The sequence below is a fragment of the Pyrus communis genome, chromosome 6 (genome assembly GCF_963583255.1).
Source record: "Pyrus communis chromosome 6, drPyrComm1.1, whole genome shotgun sequence".
In the NCBI taxonomy this organism is placed as follows: Eukaryota; Viridiplantae; Streptophyta; class Magnoliopsida; order Rosales; family Rosaceae; genus Pyrus; species Pyrus communis.
The window spans coordinates 27,935,948-27,951,249 of NC_084808.1; the positions used below are offsets into that span (position 1 = coordinate 27,935,948).

The 15,302-nt window shown below is 37.2% G+C and overlaps 3 protein-coding genes and 1 pseudogene across 8 annotated transcripts; all 4 read left to right on the forward strand.

The window, feature by feature from the left end:
- Window positions 1–62: 62 nt before the first annotated feature.
- On the forward strand, window positions 63–2,656 carry LOC137738188 (uncharacterized). The gene is made up of 7 exons (XM_068477817.1): window positions 63–173; window positions 263–338; window positions 458–519; window positions 642–784; window positions 1,113–1,311; window positions 1,449–1,620; window positions 2,270–2,656. Exons 1-6 carry the CDS (start codon window positions 171–173, stop codon window positions 1,614–1,616), a joined length of 651 nt encoding a protein of 216 aa, XP_068333918.1. The 5' UTR covers window positions 63–170; the 3' UTR covers window positions 1,617–1,620; window positions 2,270–2,656.
- Window positions 2,657–4,060: 1,404 nt separating this feature from the next.
- Window positions 4,061–5,473, forward strand: LOC137736372 (putative zinc finger protein At1g68190; annotated as a pseudogene).
- Window positions 5,474–7,367: 1,894 nt separating this feature from the next.
- Window positions 7,368–9,947, forward strand: LOC137737388 (putative zinc finger protein At1g68190). Of its 6 annotated transcripts, XM_068476843.1 has the most exons (6): window positions 7,369–7,428; window positions 7,641–7,700; window positions 8,406–8,820; window positions 8,926–9,201; window positions 9,305–9,466; window positions 9,561–9,946. In XM_068476843.1, the coding sequence occupies exons 3-6, from the start codon at window positions 8,458–8,460 to the stop codon at window positions 9,627–9,629; spliced, it is 870 nt and encodes a 289-aa protein (XP_068332944.1). In that variant the 5' UTR covers window positions 7,369–7,428; window positions 7,641–7,700; window positions 8,406–8,457; the 3' UTR covers window positions 9,630–9,946. The 6 variants fall into 6 exon arrangements, with proteins under 6 accessions (XP_068332943.1, XP_068332949.1, XP_068332948.1 ...); XM_068476842.1 differs by lacking the exon at window positions 7,641–7,700 and having other exon boundaries at window positions 7,368–7,428; window positions 9,561–9,945; XM_068476848.1 differs by lacking the exon at window positions 7,641–7,700 and having other exon boundaries at window positions 7,368–7,428; window positions 8,992–9,201; window positions 9,561–9,943.
- Window positions 9,948–11,171: 1,224 nt separating this feature from the next.
- On the forward strand, window positions 11,172–13,409 carry LOC137736373 (zinc finger CCCH domain-containing protein 15-like). Its single transcript, XM_068475652.1, has 4 exons — window positions 11,172–11,186; window positions 11,553–11,626; window positions 11,737–12,442; window positions 12,680–13,409. The coding sequence occupies exons 1-4, from the start codon at window positions 11,172–11,174 to the stop codon at window positions 13,022–13,024; spliced, it is 1,140 nt and encodes a 379-aa protein (XP_068331753.1). The 3' UTR covers window positions 13,025–13,409.
- Window positions 13,410–15,302: the final 1,893 nt, after the last annotated feature.

The following is a 15,302-nucleotide window of genomic DNA, read 5'->3' on the forward strand; positions in this document are numbered from 1 at the left end:
CCAACAACAAATTACTAACCCGATCTGTGTTTGCTATTTTTTTTTGTTCTTCCCCTTTTTTTAGTTGCAATCTGTGTTTGATTTTTAGGCTTCTTCTTTCGGCGGGACGCTTAAGATTCTCTCGAACTAAATTGAATCGAAAATTCGCAGAGTCTGATTCCGGGTCGACAATGGTGAGAGGCTCACTCCATGGGGTTTTAATTTTTTCAATTTTCACTGGTTATTCTATAATTATATCTGACTGCAATTTCTGATTTTCCAGGAGGATTTTTCCGAAGAGCTCGAGCCCTTATTCGATTACAGACGCGTTCAGCCCGTCAGTCTAATTTTCCTCGACGGTGAGCTCTTTCCTGCTAATTTCGGTCGATTCAGTTGATAGGGAACATAAATTACTCAACTTTTTTCATAAAAAAAAAAACTTGATTTGATTTTTGTTTTTGTTTATATGTTTGTATAGACGATGAATTAGATGCTCCGTCAGCTTCTCCTCCGAAAAGGAGGGAAATTTCGGATTCCGCGGTACCGAATTTGTTATTGACGTTCATATGTGCTATGTGTGTGTGTTAAATTCCATTTGGTAAGAGGAATTGTTGTAAATTGCACTCTATTGACATTGATATTTTGGATAATATTGTGGTTAGATTGAGAAGGTTGATGAACCTGTGAAGGTAGTGAGTGTTATTAGTTGTGAAGAAAAGGAAGAGGAGGACTGGTTACCTCCTCCACCTAAGGTTTCTGCTGGCGCGAAGCGGAAGGTTGAAGATTCTACCATTAAGGAACTGAGGTATTTGAATTTTGGGTTTTGATTGTAATTATTATATCTATCAAGACATATATCTTTCCCTCGAGAAGAAAGGTGTGACAAATTAGTGGCTAGTGCATGAGCTTTCCCGTTCATTAGATTCCAGTTGGTAACTGGAATTTTACGCTTGTATCGTGTATTGAAGGAAGTATAGTTTAATGTGGCCAGTTATCTTAGAACATTAAGGATTTATTTGGGTCTCGTAAATGGTGATGGCTAATTATGCTTGTTGATATTGGTTTACCCCTTATCGTTTTGGTTTTTCTGTTGCAATTCAAATTTTCCTATTAAATGTGGTCTATGTATGTAGGAAAAAGAAGAAAGAGCTGGCATCGTATGCACAATCAGCTGAAAATGTGCTGAGATCGGTAGAGGAGTCTGTGATAAAAGAACTTAGTATCTCATCCGAGGCAGTTGAAGAACAACCTCCAAAGCCCCGCCCTGAAAGAAACAAAATAGTTGTATCTATTCAAGACAAAGATGGAGTTAAGCAGTTTCGTATTTATGCGGTATGTTGTGCCAGAAGTATTAACCTTCAATGTTTGTCTAGTACTCTTTGGCCTAATCTCTGATGTATATACAGGCTATGTGATATTAAACATTGTAATATTTTTAATTATGTTTCCTTCTACTTCTACTTCAACAGGACGACAAGTTTGAGCGGCTCTTCAAAATGTATGCAGATAATGTTAAGCTTGACCTTCAGAGTCTGGTGTTTTGTTTTGATGGCGACAAAATAGGTCCAGCTGCTACGCCTGATGCCCTTGGGATGGAGGAAAATGACATTATTGAAGTGCATGTTACCTCGAGGTGACATGGTAATGCATCAATCATGGTGATTTCGCAATCAATCTTTCCACTTGTATCCCTTTTTACATTCTGGCTTTAGCGTATATCCTTACACTCATGATCCTAGCGTTTTAGGAATAAAAGTATAGATACATCAAATTTCCTGGACAAAAAGAAATTAGGTGCATAAGTCTTATTTGGCTATGCTTAAATTTGAAAGGGTGGACATGGTTTGGAGTGGTTAAGAGCAAGAACCTGTTTTACTGACTTCAGGACTGGGGGAATGTTATAAACATGTTGCCACACTAAAATCATTTGATGTGCCAATTTAAGCAGCTACTATACTAGTTTGAAGTTTTTCACCGTGTAGAATGGAAGTACGAAGCTTTGATCTCCGTTAGTTTTAGACCTGTTTTTAGTTGTAAAAATGATTACATTTGAGCAGTAAGGTGGGTCTGCTAAAGGCTGTTGTAGTCCCTGACGAATTCATTCAGAAGGGGGAGTACCCGGGATGTATAGAAAGTAGAAACTGAATGCGTGTTGTTTTGGGGAAAGAAAACCTTAATCTAGATTCACCCTCTTTTCACTTTCTTTGTTACTGCTGCTCTCAATATACCTTTGTTTTAGATGTTTATTTGTTAAATTGCAGTGTTATGAATATTGCTTCTTTGAATTCAGGTTTTTCTTCGACAAAAGCACGAAAACCGTCACCTTGGTGGATCTTTGATGGGGACTAGAAGGGCCTTTGGCGGCCGTCTTTTGGTGTACGTTCGTAGTTTGTTGTGCAGTACCTGCTCTTTAACTGTATAGTGTGTCCTTATATTTTGAAATTATGTTTTAACTCTTCACGAATCTTATGCGAACGTTGACAGAGGACCCGATTGAGAGTATTCCCTAACTTTGTTCTGCATTATTTGTTAGCTGCCAAGACCGGACCATTCTTTAGTTATGTCAATTTTTGAGATGCTATTTCCATCTCCTTTGCCATTCGCAATCAGAAACCAAAATCCCAAATGCAAGTCGAGAACGACTTAAGAAAAGCCAACCTACGATAGCAACGCGACTGTCGTAGTGTCTCTACTTAAGAAAAACCTACCTACGATTTCAATGCGATTGTCACAGTGTTTCAAACTAATAATACAATATCACACTTTTTTAATTTTTTTACTTGATAGTATGAGACTAGCTTGATAAAATGCAAGCAAGGGAGTTCTTCTCGGTGCAAAGTCAAAGTATATTTACAATTACATTTTCAAACACTGCTTGATTCTGTACATACAAGTTATTTATACTAACCTCAGGTTAGTAACCTGCAAATGATTGTTTAACCCGTAAACAAATTACATGTTTAAATACATGGAAATAAAACGTTTTTAAACACGTTTCAAATTCTCATTTATCTATAAGGAAAAATAATTGTTTTTTTTTTTAACAAAAAAAAATAGTTGTTTTAAATAAGGTATCTCCCTAAAATTGGTGGGGGGAATAAAAACCGCAAGAAAAAAGTAGAGAAAATGAAACAGCCATCGGCGGAAACAGGTGAGAGTTCGGATCGCATGGATCGCGTAAGCACTCACACTTGTCTCTCAGTCAATGGGAATTGGATGACGTGGAGGATGATCCCACTGCCACGAGCTCAACAGGATCCTCTTCGGATTCTTTTGGTAAAGATTTTGCAGATTTGTGAATTGTACCTATTTATACATTATGCAATCAGTTTTTATCAAGTACTGTTCGTGTTTAATTTAAAGCAAAAATGTTTAAAATGATTTCTAACTGCAAGATATATATAAACAGATACGATTCAAGGATTTTTAGGATCCTCACAAAGAGGATCCGGCTAGAATCCTGATTCGGCACGAACCACGTATCCGAATCCACGCTGGAAAAGTTTCCGCTCTTAGATGTCCACGTCGGATCCATAAAGTTTCAAAAGTGATCAAAAGGAGGAGGAAGAAGTAGCAGATAACCAAAACAAAGAGCTCAGTTCTCATTCACCCTCTCTACGTAAAGAGGTACTTTTTCTCCGAATTTTGTCTACTTTTTTTTAAATTATAATTATAATTGAATTTCTATATGATGATAAAATTTCAAACTTTGCTAATCAGTTAATGCAAAACGTAAGAACGCATCACAGTTTAATTACACGATACAATACAATCGATTCATCTTCTAGATTCTCATTCAAAGATCATCATTGTAAAAATTCACCGAAAATCAGAAATCATTTAGTCATTCGGTTAATGAGTAAAGATTTGGTGACTTGTGTCTCAACCATCCGTATCTGATCTAAAAAGTAAAAGCTGAGAAACATGAAGCCCTGATCTTATTAAGATCTAAATGGAAAATCATAAATAGTATGTTTGTATATATATACGTGCAAGAAAGATTGTATATTTAATGTTGGTTATCTGTGACAGCAATAGGGCTCGGCAGAATTGGGGTTTCAAAGTTTTGAAGGACAGAAAAATGGAGAGATTTTGTGAGTTCTGCTTGGCATTGAGGCCAGTTGTGTACTGTAAAGCCGATGCAGCACATCTTTGCCTTTCCTGCGATGCGAAGGTCCATTCGGCAAACACTCTTTAACCGGCATATGCGCAGTATCTTGTGTTATTCGTGCAGAGACCCGGCTTATATTCAGTGTTTGGATCACAAGATGTTGATGTGCTTTGCCTGTGAGAGTGCTTTGCACATGATCGCTTCCCAACATCAGAAAAAGGCAATCAGCAGTTACACAGGTCAGTTGAGTGTTCCTAGTATGCTTTGATTTATGCAATCAGATTCTTGACTTGAAAAGGCTTCAGCTTGCCGAGGGGAATAGACCTTCGCTGCTGATACGCGGTACAGAACAAATTGACCTATCTTCCTCAGTACTTCAGACATCAAAGAGGCTCAATGTTCATCTTGATCAGCATTTACAACATTCCCAGAATTCCGCCACTAAATTTAGGCAAAGGGACAGTCTAGTTCAGGAGCTGAAAGTTGATCATTTATCATTTCCATTTTCTCAAATGGAGCATTGCAACCATCTTCAACTGCTGGACTTCCATTGCATACAGAATCCTTTTGGCAATGCAGAAGTATGGTTCAAAGTAATCAGGTTCGATTAATGCCAGTGAAATTGATTTATTTGGATTCTTGGAATGATATGTAGCTATTTATCACTTGTTATTCGTTTAAACACTGATCTGATACCGTTTAGAAGTGCCGCGATAGAAACAATAAGGTTTAATTATGTTCAACAACAACTGAAAACTTTAGGCCTTGTTAGTTAGAAATAAGAACACATTTCATTTTGTTTTACCATATGGTCATGTATTGGTTATGCAGTTGTGGCCTCAAAATATGCATGACATAGGGGTTTGTGAAGAACTTGTGTTGTCCTGATGATTTCAATATACCTGATGTTGATATGACAATTCAAAACTTCAAAGAATTATTCGGAGGTGATCAAGATCCTATCAGAGCTGCAGTGCTTCATGTTAAAGATGTGTCATACTCGTTGGTGGAGAAGAGCATATCCGTTGATAAATCAGATAATGGCAATGCAAGTGCAGTCGTGGTGTGAATTTTGATTTACCTTCTCTTCTGGTTTGTGGCTTATACTCTCTTCTCGTTGCTGTTCCTATATGATCATTTGGCAGGAACATGATGCATCTGAGGTTTCGTCTGTTTTCATTAATCGGTCACCTGACTTTGACAACGATAAGGCTTGTAACGAACCTCAAAACCATCAACAGAAAATGGATTCTCCGTGACTTCTGATCACAAGAAGAAGTTGATTAAACTTTTGCATTGGAAGCATCTTGGTCTTGTGCATGTAACTGTACAGTTTGATTTTCTGGTTGGAAAATACATCACAATTCATGCTTCGTTTGAAAATCTTGATATCGTCTCACATTATAGTAATCAACAACAACAAAGTCTTATCTCACTAGCTATATAAATTTTAGAATGCCATTCCACTTAGTTTTGCGGCAAGTCTTCTGTTAGCTCCAAATACTTCATGTCTTTTCTTAAAGTCTATGTCCAAGTCTTCCTAAATTTTTCTCTACCCCTTTTGCCTTGAGCCTTAATCTCATATCGCATTTTCTAACCAAAATATATGTAGGTCTTCGCTTCACATGTTCAAATCACTTTAACTGATTTTCTCTCATTTTATCTTCAATTGCGGATAACCTCATTCCTAATCATGTCATTTCTCATCTACCCAAAAGTCTACGAAGCATTTTCATCTCTGCTACATTCATTTCTTGCACGCGTTCATAAATAAAAAAATTACTTGAGTTAATGCAATATGATTTCCTTGTTGGTAAAGTTAATGTTTTGATTCAAATGAAAGCATGAACACGCTTATGTCATGTCAAACGTCAACTTACAGAATTTAGGTAGGATATTTTTTTAATTTGTCTCCTCTAATATCCTATCAAGTACTAGGTTTTGCCTAATTAATCATAGCTCCTGTTGGGTTTGGTGGCTGAGATTAGAGCCACAACCGAGTCCCAAATCGGTCGGTGAGGTGAGCCATCTATGGTTTATAAGGAATAGTAACACATATAATGTCGATATCTTTTGGTAAAATTCTATATTGTTCTTTTTTTGTGGTTAAAGTGGGAGAATATTGGCAATACCGACTCGTGTGTGTGAAGCATGTTAGTGTGCTTCCGCACAAGAGTTCCCACTCCCAGCTGGTTGTGTGATTAGTCATGCTCGACTCCTTATGCTAGCTTTAGACTTTAATGGGAATGTCAAATTCATCTTTTCGCTTCTTTTCCTTTATTTTCGGATCTGTGCAAATATAATTTGGAAGAGGGTGGTGAATAAATGTGTTCAAAACAGCTATATTTAATATATTTTTTTTCTTACTACATTTATACTATTTTTTAAATAAAATTTATCACTATGTATTCAAATGTGCAAGCGATAAGGGGCATTTTGGTATATTTACATAGAGTTGGGCAACGTTACCATGTGATAAAATTGGATTTGATAAAAAAAAATTGTAGAGTAGGTTGGTCGCACATTATTGAATGTATTATTTAAAAAAAAAAACACTAAATTTATTAGTTGAATAAGATAATTTTGTCGCACATTATGATTTGATAAAATTAAGATTATTTTTGTTTTATTTAACAGATTTTTATAGCACTTTGAATAGGATAATTTTTCGGGATGTGATATACACACACTATTTTATTTCTCACACACTTTTTTAATTTTCAACCGTTGAATCGGATGAATTGAAAAAGATTAATGAACAGAAATTATTAAAAAATGTGTGAGAAATAAAATAAGATGTATAGTAGCACACCCCTAATTTTTCATAGACCACTTTCAATAATTTTAAATCTCACAAATTGAAGTATAGAATTATGACAATCATAGAAAAGATTTTGACTGAAAAAATTGAAAAAAAAATTACAATGGATGTAACGTCGAAAAGTAAATATGACATCAACGATTTGTATTTAAAAAAATTAAAAGATCAACAAAAGAGGAGTATGGATAATGGAGGTACGGAAATCCGTACTTGGCAGCTGGCTATTCGTGTGGTTGGGTATATGGAGCCCACAACTCAGTCCTAACTCCCGCGCCGAAATACCTAACAGAGCTCAAGTGCTGTCAAATCCCCATTGGTGGAAGCAGGTACGTCTCTTCATCCACCAATAAGAACATCCCTTCAGACCGCCGGTGGGACCCGCTGTCCATTACCCATGTCGGAATATTACGCTTATAAAAAAGGTTCACTTTTACACGTCCCCCCATATAGCCAAAGATAATTTCGAAGAGGCCATGAACAGTTGAGCGGCAGCTCCTCCAAATCACAACAGAAGAAGGTCAGCCTCATGAGCCTTGATTTTTTTCCGGGGAAAAATTGTATTTCTTAGTGCAAAATTCTACGCAGTAGACGTTCTGAGACTGTTTTTTTTTTTTTTTCCTCAGGAAATAAAATGATAGGTTTTAGTTTATCTTTACTTATTAGGGTTTTTAATTAAGTTTCTGAATTTTAAACTACAATTATTTTTGGGATTAATTTGTACGTATGCAGGGGATTTTTTTAGTGTTTTCTTTCAGTTTGGAATCTTTGGATCGCCTAAGACGAATTGAGGTTGCTGTTTATCCCTTTTTTTTCCTTCAATTTGTTTTGAAGTTAGGCTTTTTTTTTTTTTTTTTGAGATTTACACATTTAGATTATCCATCGATTGGGTTAGGGCCGGATCTAGAGAGGGACTCGGTGGTCCCGAGAGCAACAGGAGTCTTGGAGAAAGGCTTGAGAGGACCTCCGAGCACCCCCGCTCCCCCCCCCCCCCCCCAAAAAAAATTATTATATGTGAGATTGTGCTAGCTGGATTTAGATGCAATGTCTGCTGGGGTCGCTACAACTCGCGAAGAAGAGGAGTTGTTTTGCTTTCTCTTTTAAAACTCAACAGTCAACACACTAACATTTTGAAGGCTTGAGTTTAATAAAATGTTGCGTAGGAAGAGTTGTCTTTGTTCGTTTCAAAGGATTGACTTTAATAAAATGCTGCCGTTATTTTTATGAACTAACGACGTTCTACTTGTCTGCAAGAGCATTTCGTTGCTGCATAAATTACGTATAATCATTAGTAAAGTGTTTCATTTAGTAACGATGAATTAACAAAAACAAAGTCGTATGTTGAGGTTTGTAAATGTTGAATTGATAAGCACATGCATAGTATGCATACAATTGCTAGTTAATTAAAAAGAAAGGCAAGTTTATACTTTGTTTAATTAAGTCAAAACAGGTCAGTTCAAGTCCAGTGACCACTGATGTGATGAATATCTGCTGCAGCAATTTGAATCTTTGGAGGAATTTGGTGAAGTATATATAGAGGTCAAACCCAATGAAGAAAAGCTGTGATTTGTGCTTGGATTTGAGGCCAGTTGTGTACTGTGAAGCCGACGCTGCACGTCTTTGCCTTTCCTGCGATGCAAAAGTCCATTCTGCTAACCCAATTGTCGACTCCCATCAGCGAACCCTCTTATGCGATTCGTGCAAATACCGTTCAGCCGACGATCAGTGTTTGGATCACCGGATGTTTATGTGCCGTGTATGCGACCAGAGCCTGCACCAGCACTCTTCAAGGCCGCATCAGAAACGGACCATGATCAGCAGTTATACCGGTTGCCCGTCCGCCAAGGAATTTGCAGCATTTTGGGGGTTCAAACTGAATGAGAATCTGTCCACCAGTACTGGCAGAAATGCGGTAAACTTGGAATTTCTATGACGAGCCAAACTTTACTTTTCGGTTCCTAAAAGTTAGGGTTTTTTTTTTTTTTTTTTTTTTTTTCGGTATTAATATCTTTTGCAGATATCTTCCCATGGAGATGGAGGTAAATATCAGAAAAGCTCTTGTAACGGTTTTATTCTGGATCAGATTCTTGATTTGAAAAGGCTTCAGCTGAGTGAGGAGAATAACCCTAATTCGCTTCTGGTATCTGCTCATGATCAACAAAGTCATGATAAACGTTCTTCAGTGCATCATCACAACGGTGCTACTTCAAGCCGGAAATTCGAATCTAATGAAGAACTTCCATTTTATACAGAATCATTTTGGCATTGCAGAAGTCCAGTGCAAAATAGTCAGGTAAATAATTGAAATTGCGGGTAGTAGATCAATCCATAACATACATCTATGAATTAATCGGCTGAAAGTGCACTGAAGAATTCTCAATTGATTGATTTTGCAGCTGTGGTCTCAGAATATGCAAGATCTCGGGGTTTGTGAAGAACAAACTTACGATCATGCTGATCTCAATACTCCTGACGTTGATTCGATTTTCCGAAACTTCGAGGAGTCATTTGGAGCTGATCAATATGTACCATATGAGGGCCATGCTAGAGCAAAGGAGGTCTCTGAACATCAATCAAATTCATTTCTTTTGTTTCTTTCTTAAATAAATATAACGTATATGTTGTGTGGTGTTTTTTTTTTTTTCCTTTTAGCAGAAGTACGATTACAAATGCAGAGCCGCAATTCATGAAAGTTATGCTGCAAATTCAAAGGGAAGATAATCCATTATTCTCTTGGGCGGAAGTTAAGTATTTGCTCTTACCATTCATAGAAGCTATAAGATCCAACACATTTCTCGTTATCTATCTTAGTGATGAGTATTCCATGAATAAAAAATAGGAGATAGTGTTTGTGTTTCATTTATGTACTAGTATAATGTACACAACGTATGAAAGGGTACGTGACATATTGGTTGTACAAAGTTCACTGTCTTAATTAAGGAATTACTTACGTCCACTCTGAGAGTGTGCCTCATTGTCCACCCAATTGTGATAACGAATTTCACCGTACACATGTCATAATCGAGTTCTTAATTCACGTTTAAAGACCAACTTTGTAAAAAACAATCAAGTTGATGATATTTTAATCATCAGTATCATGAGAATAATCTTAATTGTTACCATTGATTTGTTACATATGGAAGACTAATGATTTCCAATTTGATTTCATAGATAATGTTTGATTCATAAGAAGCTACGTGGAAAACACAGCCAAACTGTATAGAAAATGACAGTAAAACCATTTAGCAGTTTGTTTGAATAAAGAAGAAGCTTAATTATGCTGAGAAAACATGCTATTGGGAGGGAGGCATTCGGGATCGATCTTACCAAACATTGGATAGTAGATTTTGATGGCAGGTTGTTATACCAGTGGATGTGTTAAACAAGCAACCTCCTCCCCATAACCATAACCGATAGAAAGCGATGATTGGATTCCGTCTTTCATTTGAATGCTACTCACGTCCTAATCGGTTTTTTAAATAATTAACCACCTTAATTAAAAGTTAATTGAAAACCGGTTTACCCAAAAGGCAAAATAAAGTACAATGTGCACGTGTGTAAGGACACCAATTATGAATAAAAACATGTTGCATGATTTGAAATTCGTACGAATATAAGATCCAATATGTACATTGTTAACAAAATAAAGCTGATATATATATATATATATATATATATATATTGGACAAATAAAGCTGATATTATATTAAGAACACAATAACATTTCTAAATCTTCTAAGTAAAAATATGAGGTGTTGGATTATTTTAGGTAACAATTTGCGGGTTGATCAACTCATTTGTTGACCCAAAACAAGTAATAACAATAATAAAGTTTTATTCTATTAAATAAATCAACTGTATGAATCTTAAAACGTTATTGCACTCTTTTTGGATCAAATTTTTCGTTAACTCCAAATATTTCATATCTATTTTCAAGTCTCCTTGGGCATTTCTCTACCCCTTTGGTATTTGTAACATTTGCTGCGAACTAGTTACGAGTTGGCACTCACTCAGTCAATCTAACCTCGTGGGTGAACACACTGAATAAATTATCTACTGCGGGCGCGTGTATGTTGAATCTCATCATGCCCCGCATCTGGCGGGCCGGAAAGGTTTGAAAACCGTTCGATCAAATCCATCAAAATTCAATGGCTCAAAGTAGCTGAAGATATAACTTCCTGCTCTTCAGTAGTTCAGTCCTAACCAACCGATGTTAGTAAATGACCACAAAACCCTGCATAATACAACAAAGCCGGTCTAACAATGAGGACAGATCAGGTAAAAAACACTAAGATGCTTCGGTTGAGAAGCTGATAAAGCATTCAGCTAAGCGCTTGTCTAAAACAGTTTCGAATCCGTTTTGCTCCTCCCCTTTCCCTCCAAATCTCTCCTCCACCGTACCTGAGCACCTCCATTCGTCACTCTTCTCACTCCAACCGGAGGAGGAGGAGGAGAAAGAGGAGAAGATCTTCTGTTGCTTCTGAAGGTAAACAGCTGCTCTTCGTTTTCTCTCGATCCAAACAGCTTTTTAGTCTCTGCTTTAATTCTTCGTTCGATCGATTTCTCATCATTTTTTTTGAAAATTCTATTTATTTTTCAATAAATGTGAAATTGAATCTAGATCTGTTTCCATTAATTAATTAGATTGCTTCAGAGATTCAGAACACTGCTCCTCTGTTAAATTTCAGAGTAAAATTGAACCGGAATTTCGAGAAAAGGTACAATTCCTGTTTGCTTACGTGCTTTTCTTGATTATAAAGCGATAGATTTCTTGTTTTTCTTTCGCGAATTGAACTAAACGCTTTTTTGCGTTGGCTCTGTAATTCAGGTGCAGCGAAACGACGACAGTGGAGATGCAAAACGACACTTCCTCCACCGCCTATGGCGGCCACGCCACATCTGCAATGCCGAAATCGCCACTCAAATCGCAATCTAGCGCAGACGATGCCGTGTTCGCTTCCCTCTACTCCGCTATATTCGATCGCAAGCCTTCGGTAAGTCGATACGACGTCGAAGAATCGGACCACGACTCGTCTTCAGCTCACCGCCACCGCCAACTCTACCATTCGATCCTCGTTCAAGATCATCAGGAGATGGTGAACCGCCACAGCCGCTGCCTCAAGCACCTCCAAGAAACCTCCGAGGAAGCCGACGCGCTCCGTCGCGAGAACGTTCATCTCCGCTCTCTCAATCTCGAGCTCAACAAGCACCTCAGTCTACTCATCCACGCCTCAGTACAGAAAAAGTTCGGTTCCCCTTCCTCTGTGCGGACAACGACGCCGTTTGGGATCGTTAGCGGACTTGGCGACATGAGAACATATGACAAACGAGCAGAGCAGGACGTGTCCGACGAGAGCCCTACGAGTGTGATTGAGAGCGAAGGCGGCGACGCCGAGAATATTGATGCGGAGAGGTTTGCGCTGCCTAAGAGCATTTCTGTGAGGTCTAACGGATACGTGAAGTCTGCTCAGGCCGCTCAAGCCGGTGCTAGCACTGCCACCCGGACTGGGACCGCCACTACATTCAATGCTTCGGTAAGCCCATTTCCTATATCCTCACTATTGAATTTTATTTAATTTAATTCATAAAATTATAATTTTCAGTCTAATTTTAATGCGGTTTTTATTTTAGTTTAGGCTTTTTTAATTTGCTTAATTCTTAATCTAATTTCGATGCGGACAAACAGTTGTTGAATAAACAGTGTATTAACTTTCAGTTTGATTTTGTGTAATGATGGTGGTGGGAACTGATGATGACGATGGTTGGTGCAGCAAAAAGTGTTCGTTCCGATAGGGGTGAAAGAGGAGGAACCACCGGTGGAATTGGAAGTTTACAACCAAGGCATGTTCAAGACAGAGCTGTGCAACAAGTGGCAGGAGGTTGGAGAGTGTCCTTACGGCGATCACTGCCAGTTTGCACATGGGATTGAGGAGCTCCGCCCTGTGATCCGCCACCCGCGCTACAAGACCGACGTCTGCAGGATGGTGCTTTCCGGTGTTGTCTGCCCATACGGTCACCGCTGCCATTTCCGCCACGCCCTCACCGAGAATGAGAAGTTGATGGTTCCAAACAAGCCCAGTCAAAGGCAGTTCAATCTGGACAGGCAAAATAAATAAGTATGATGATGAAGAGCCAAATGTTTACGTTACATATGCCTCCTATCGGCAGATATCGTATATAATGGTATATATCGGGTATGAAGTAAGTATAAATACGGACTTAAACAAAATAAAAACTAATTAGTCTCATATGATATGCTACGGTAAATAATAAATATGTTGAGGTAAAATGTGTAAAGACTCGATGGCGATGGTATGGAAGGCGAAGAAAAATGGCCTGGAAGGTGAAGAAAAGACGTGGTTTCTACCCAGAGAGATATGAGCTCCTATCTCATTTTTGTACAAGTTGATTCGGGTTCAACTAAATTTGAACATTTGGAAGTATCATCGTATATACTTCTTCATGCATGAGGTGTTTGGTGTTTCTTCAGAGATATGAGCTCTTAAGCCTCTTTTGTTTTTTTAATATTGTTATATTGTTCCACTATAAGGAATGAATTTTGCACGTTTATGTATCTTTTAAATTGCACATTCTCTTTTGTTTGAATGAATTTATTTTGTTGCCCTGCATATGATACTACAACTTCTTTTTTTCTTTTTTTTTTTTTTTTTATATTCTGTAAAATGTGTTTTTCGAGGGGCAACTAAAAGCCCATTCATATTGGGCCATTAGGCCCACCAAATGAATTTTAGACCCGATGAATTTATTTTGGGTAGTGGTATCACTCAGTTTTACCTCTTACACACTTTTGTTAAATTAATATTTATCCATTGATATTCTTCAATTGTTAAATCTTGCGATCGAAAAATAAAAGTAGTCTGTGAGAAGTAAAAGACGGTGTGTGGATAAAACCACATATTATGTTTGCTCAAACGTAAAACTTGTAGATTGAAAATATGGAGCAAAAAAAGTTAAGAGCATATTAGACAATAAAAACATGAAATAAGAAAGAAGGCCCATGCTCAGCCCAAACATGAATAATATTCATTAGGTCAAAAAACTCGGCCCCTATATGAAACTAGGGCTACGTCACGCTGTGTGTGTATATAAATGGGAGGGAGTAAGGCGAGCATTGTTTTCGTCGTCTGGTGAAGAAAGGAAAAGAAAAAAGGGAGAAAGGGAAAAATACGATATGAGAGAAGGGGAAAAAGGAGAAAGAGGTTGAGGAAGTTATAGGACTTAGTTGCTCGGTGAGAAAACCTGATGATCTGGAGTCCTCCATCTCCTCCTACCGATGCCACTAAGTCCCATGATTTCCTCTGCCTCCTCCTTTTCCCACCTTTTCTCTAAATAAATAATTCTCACCATTTATGCGTTTTGGGGTGCTGGTAAAGTCGTCAGATCTCTTACCCTCTTCTTTTCTATTTCCTCTGTTTTTCCTTTATTTTCTGTTAATTAGTTATAAATATGTTGGATTCAATCATAAATGAAATGGATTAAATTTACATCGTATTCGTTTCACTTCCCTGAAATTGTTTCTCGTTATATTTTATTTTATGGTGCAAACTGTATATCCAGCAATATTTTGACATGGAATTTCCAAGGCCATCGAGAAATACATGAAATTCTATTGCCTTTGCCGACCTACGGCTACAGCCACGACCAGGCTCTGTGTTTGATGTTAAAGTATGAAATTGTGGAATTGAAGCGGTTGGAACGGTAAAATAAATATGACGGACACCCCAAAACCATCTCAAGATAATAGGTGCTACGTGGACAAAAAATATCTATTCAGAAATAAGAAATAATACTTGAAAATTTTGAGTTTTAACGATAAATATAAAATAAAAAATAAAGTAAATAATATGAATAGTATCAAAAGTTTTTTATTAAAGGTCAATAAAAAAAAAATTTCTAATCGGAAATTTAGAAACAACGATATTTCTATGTATCAAAAACTAGAGAGATTTTTCAGTATAATCGGTACACGGAATGGTACATTATATGTTATCATATAAAGTGTGCGATATGTATGCTAAAAAGTTAATAACTTAAAAAATAAAATTTCATACCACTCCTATTAAAACACATGGTGTACCACTTGTATTCCTGTCACAACTAAAAATTTCTCCATAAACTGGTCTAAAATAACGTTTGTGATTGGAAAACATTTTTAATTAGCCTACGTTAGGCTTTTTAGTCAAAATGGTTCATAAGATTTGCATAACACATCACTTTGGTCTCTGAGATTGAAAATCAATAGAAATGGTCCTTGAGATTGTCCAACATCCATTAGTTTTGTCCTTCAGTTAAAAACTCTATTAAGTTCTGTTCTTGGTCGAAAGTTTGGACAATTTTCAAAGCTTCGTAACTCAATCGTTTCTTAACCAAATT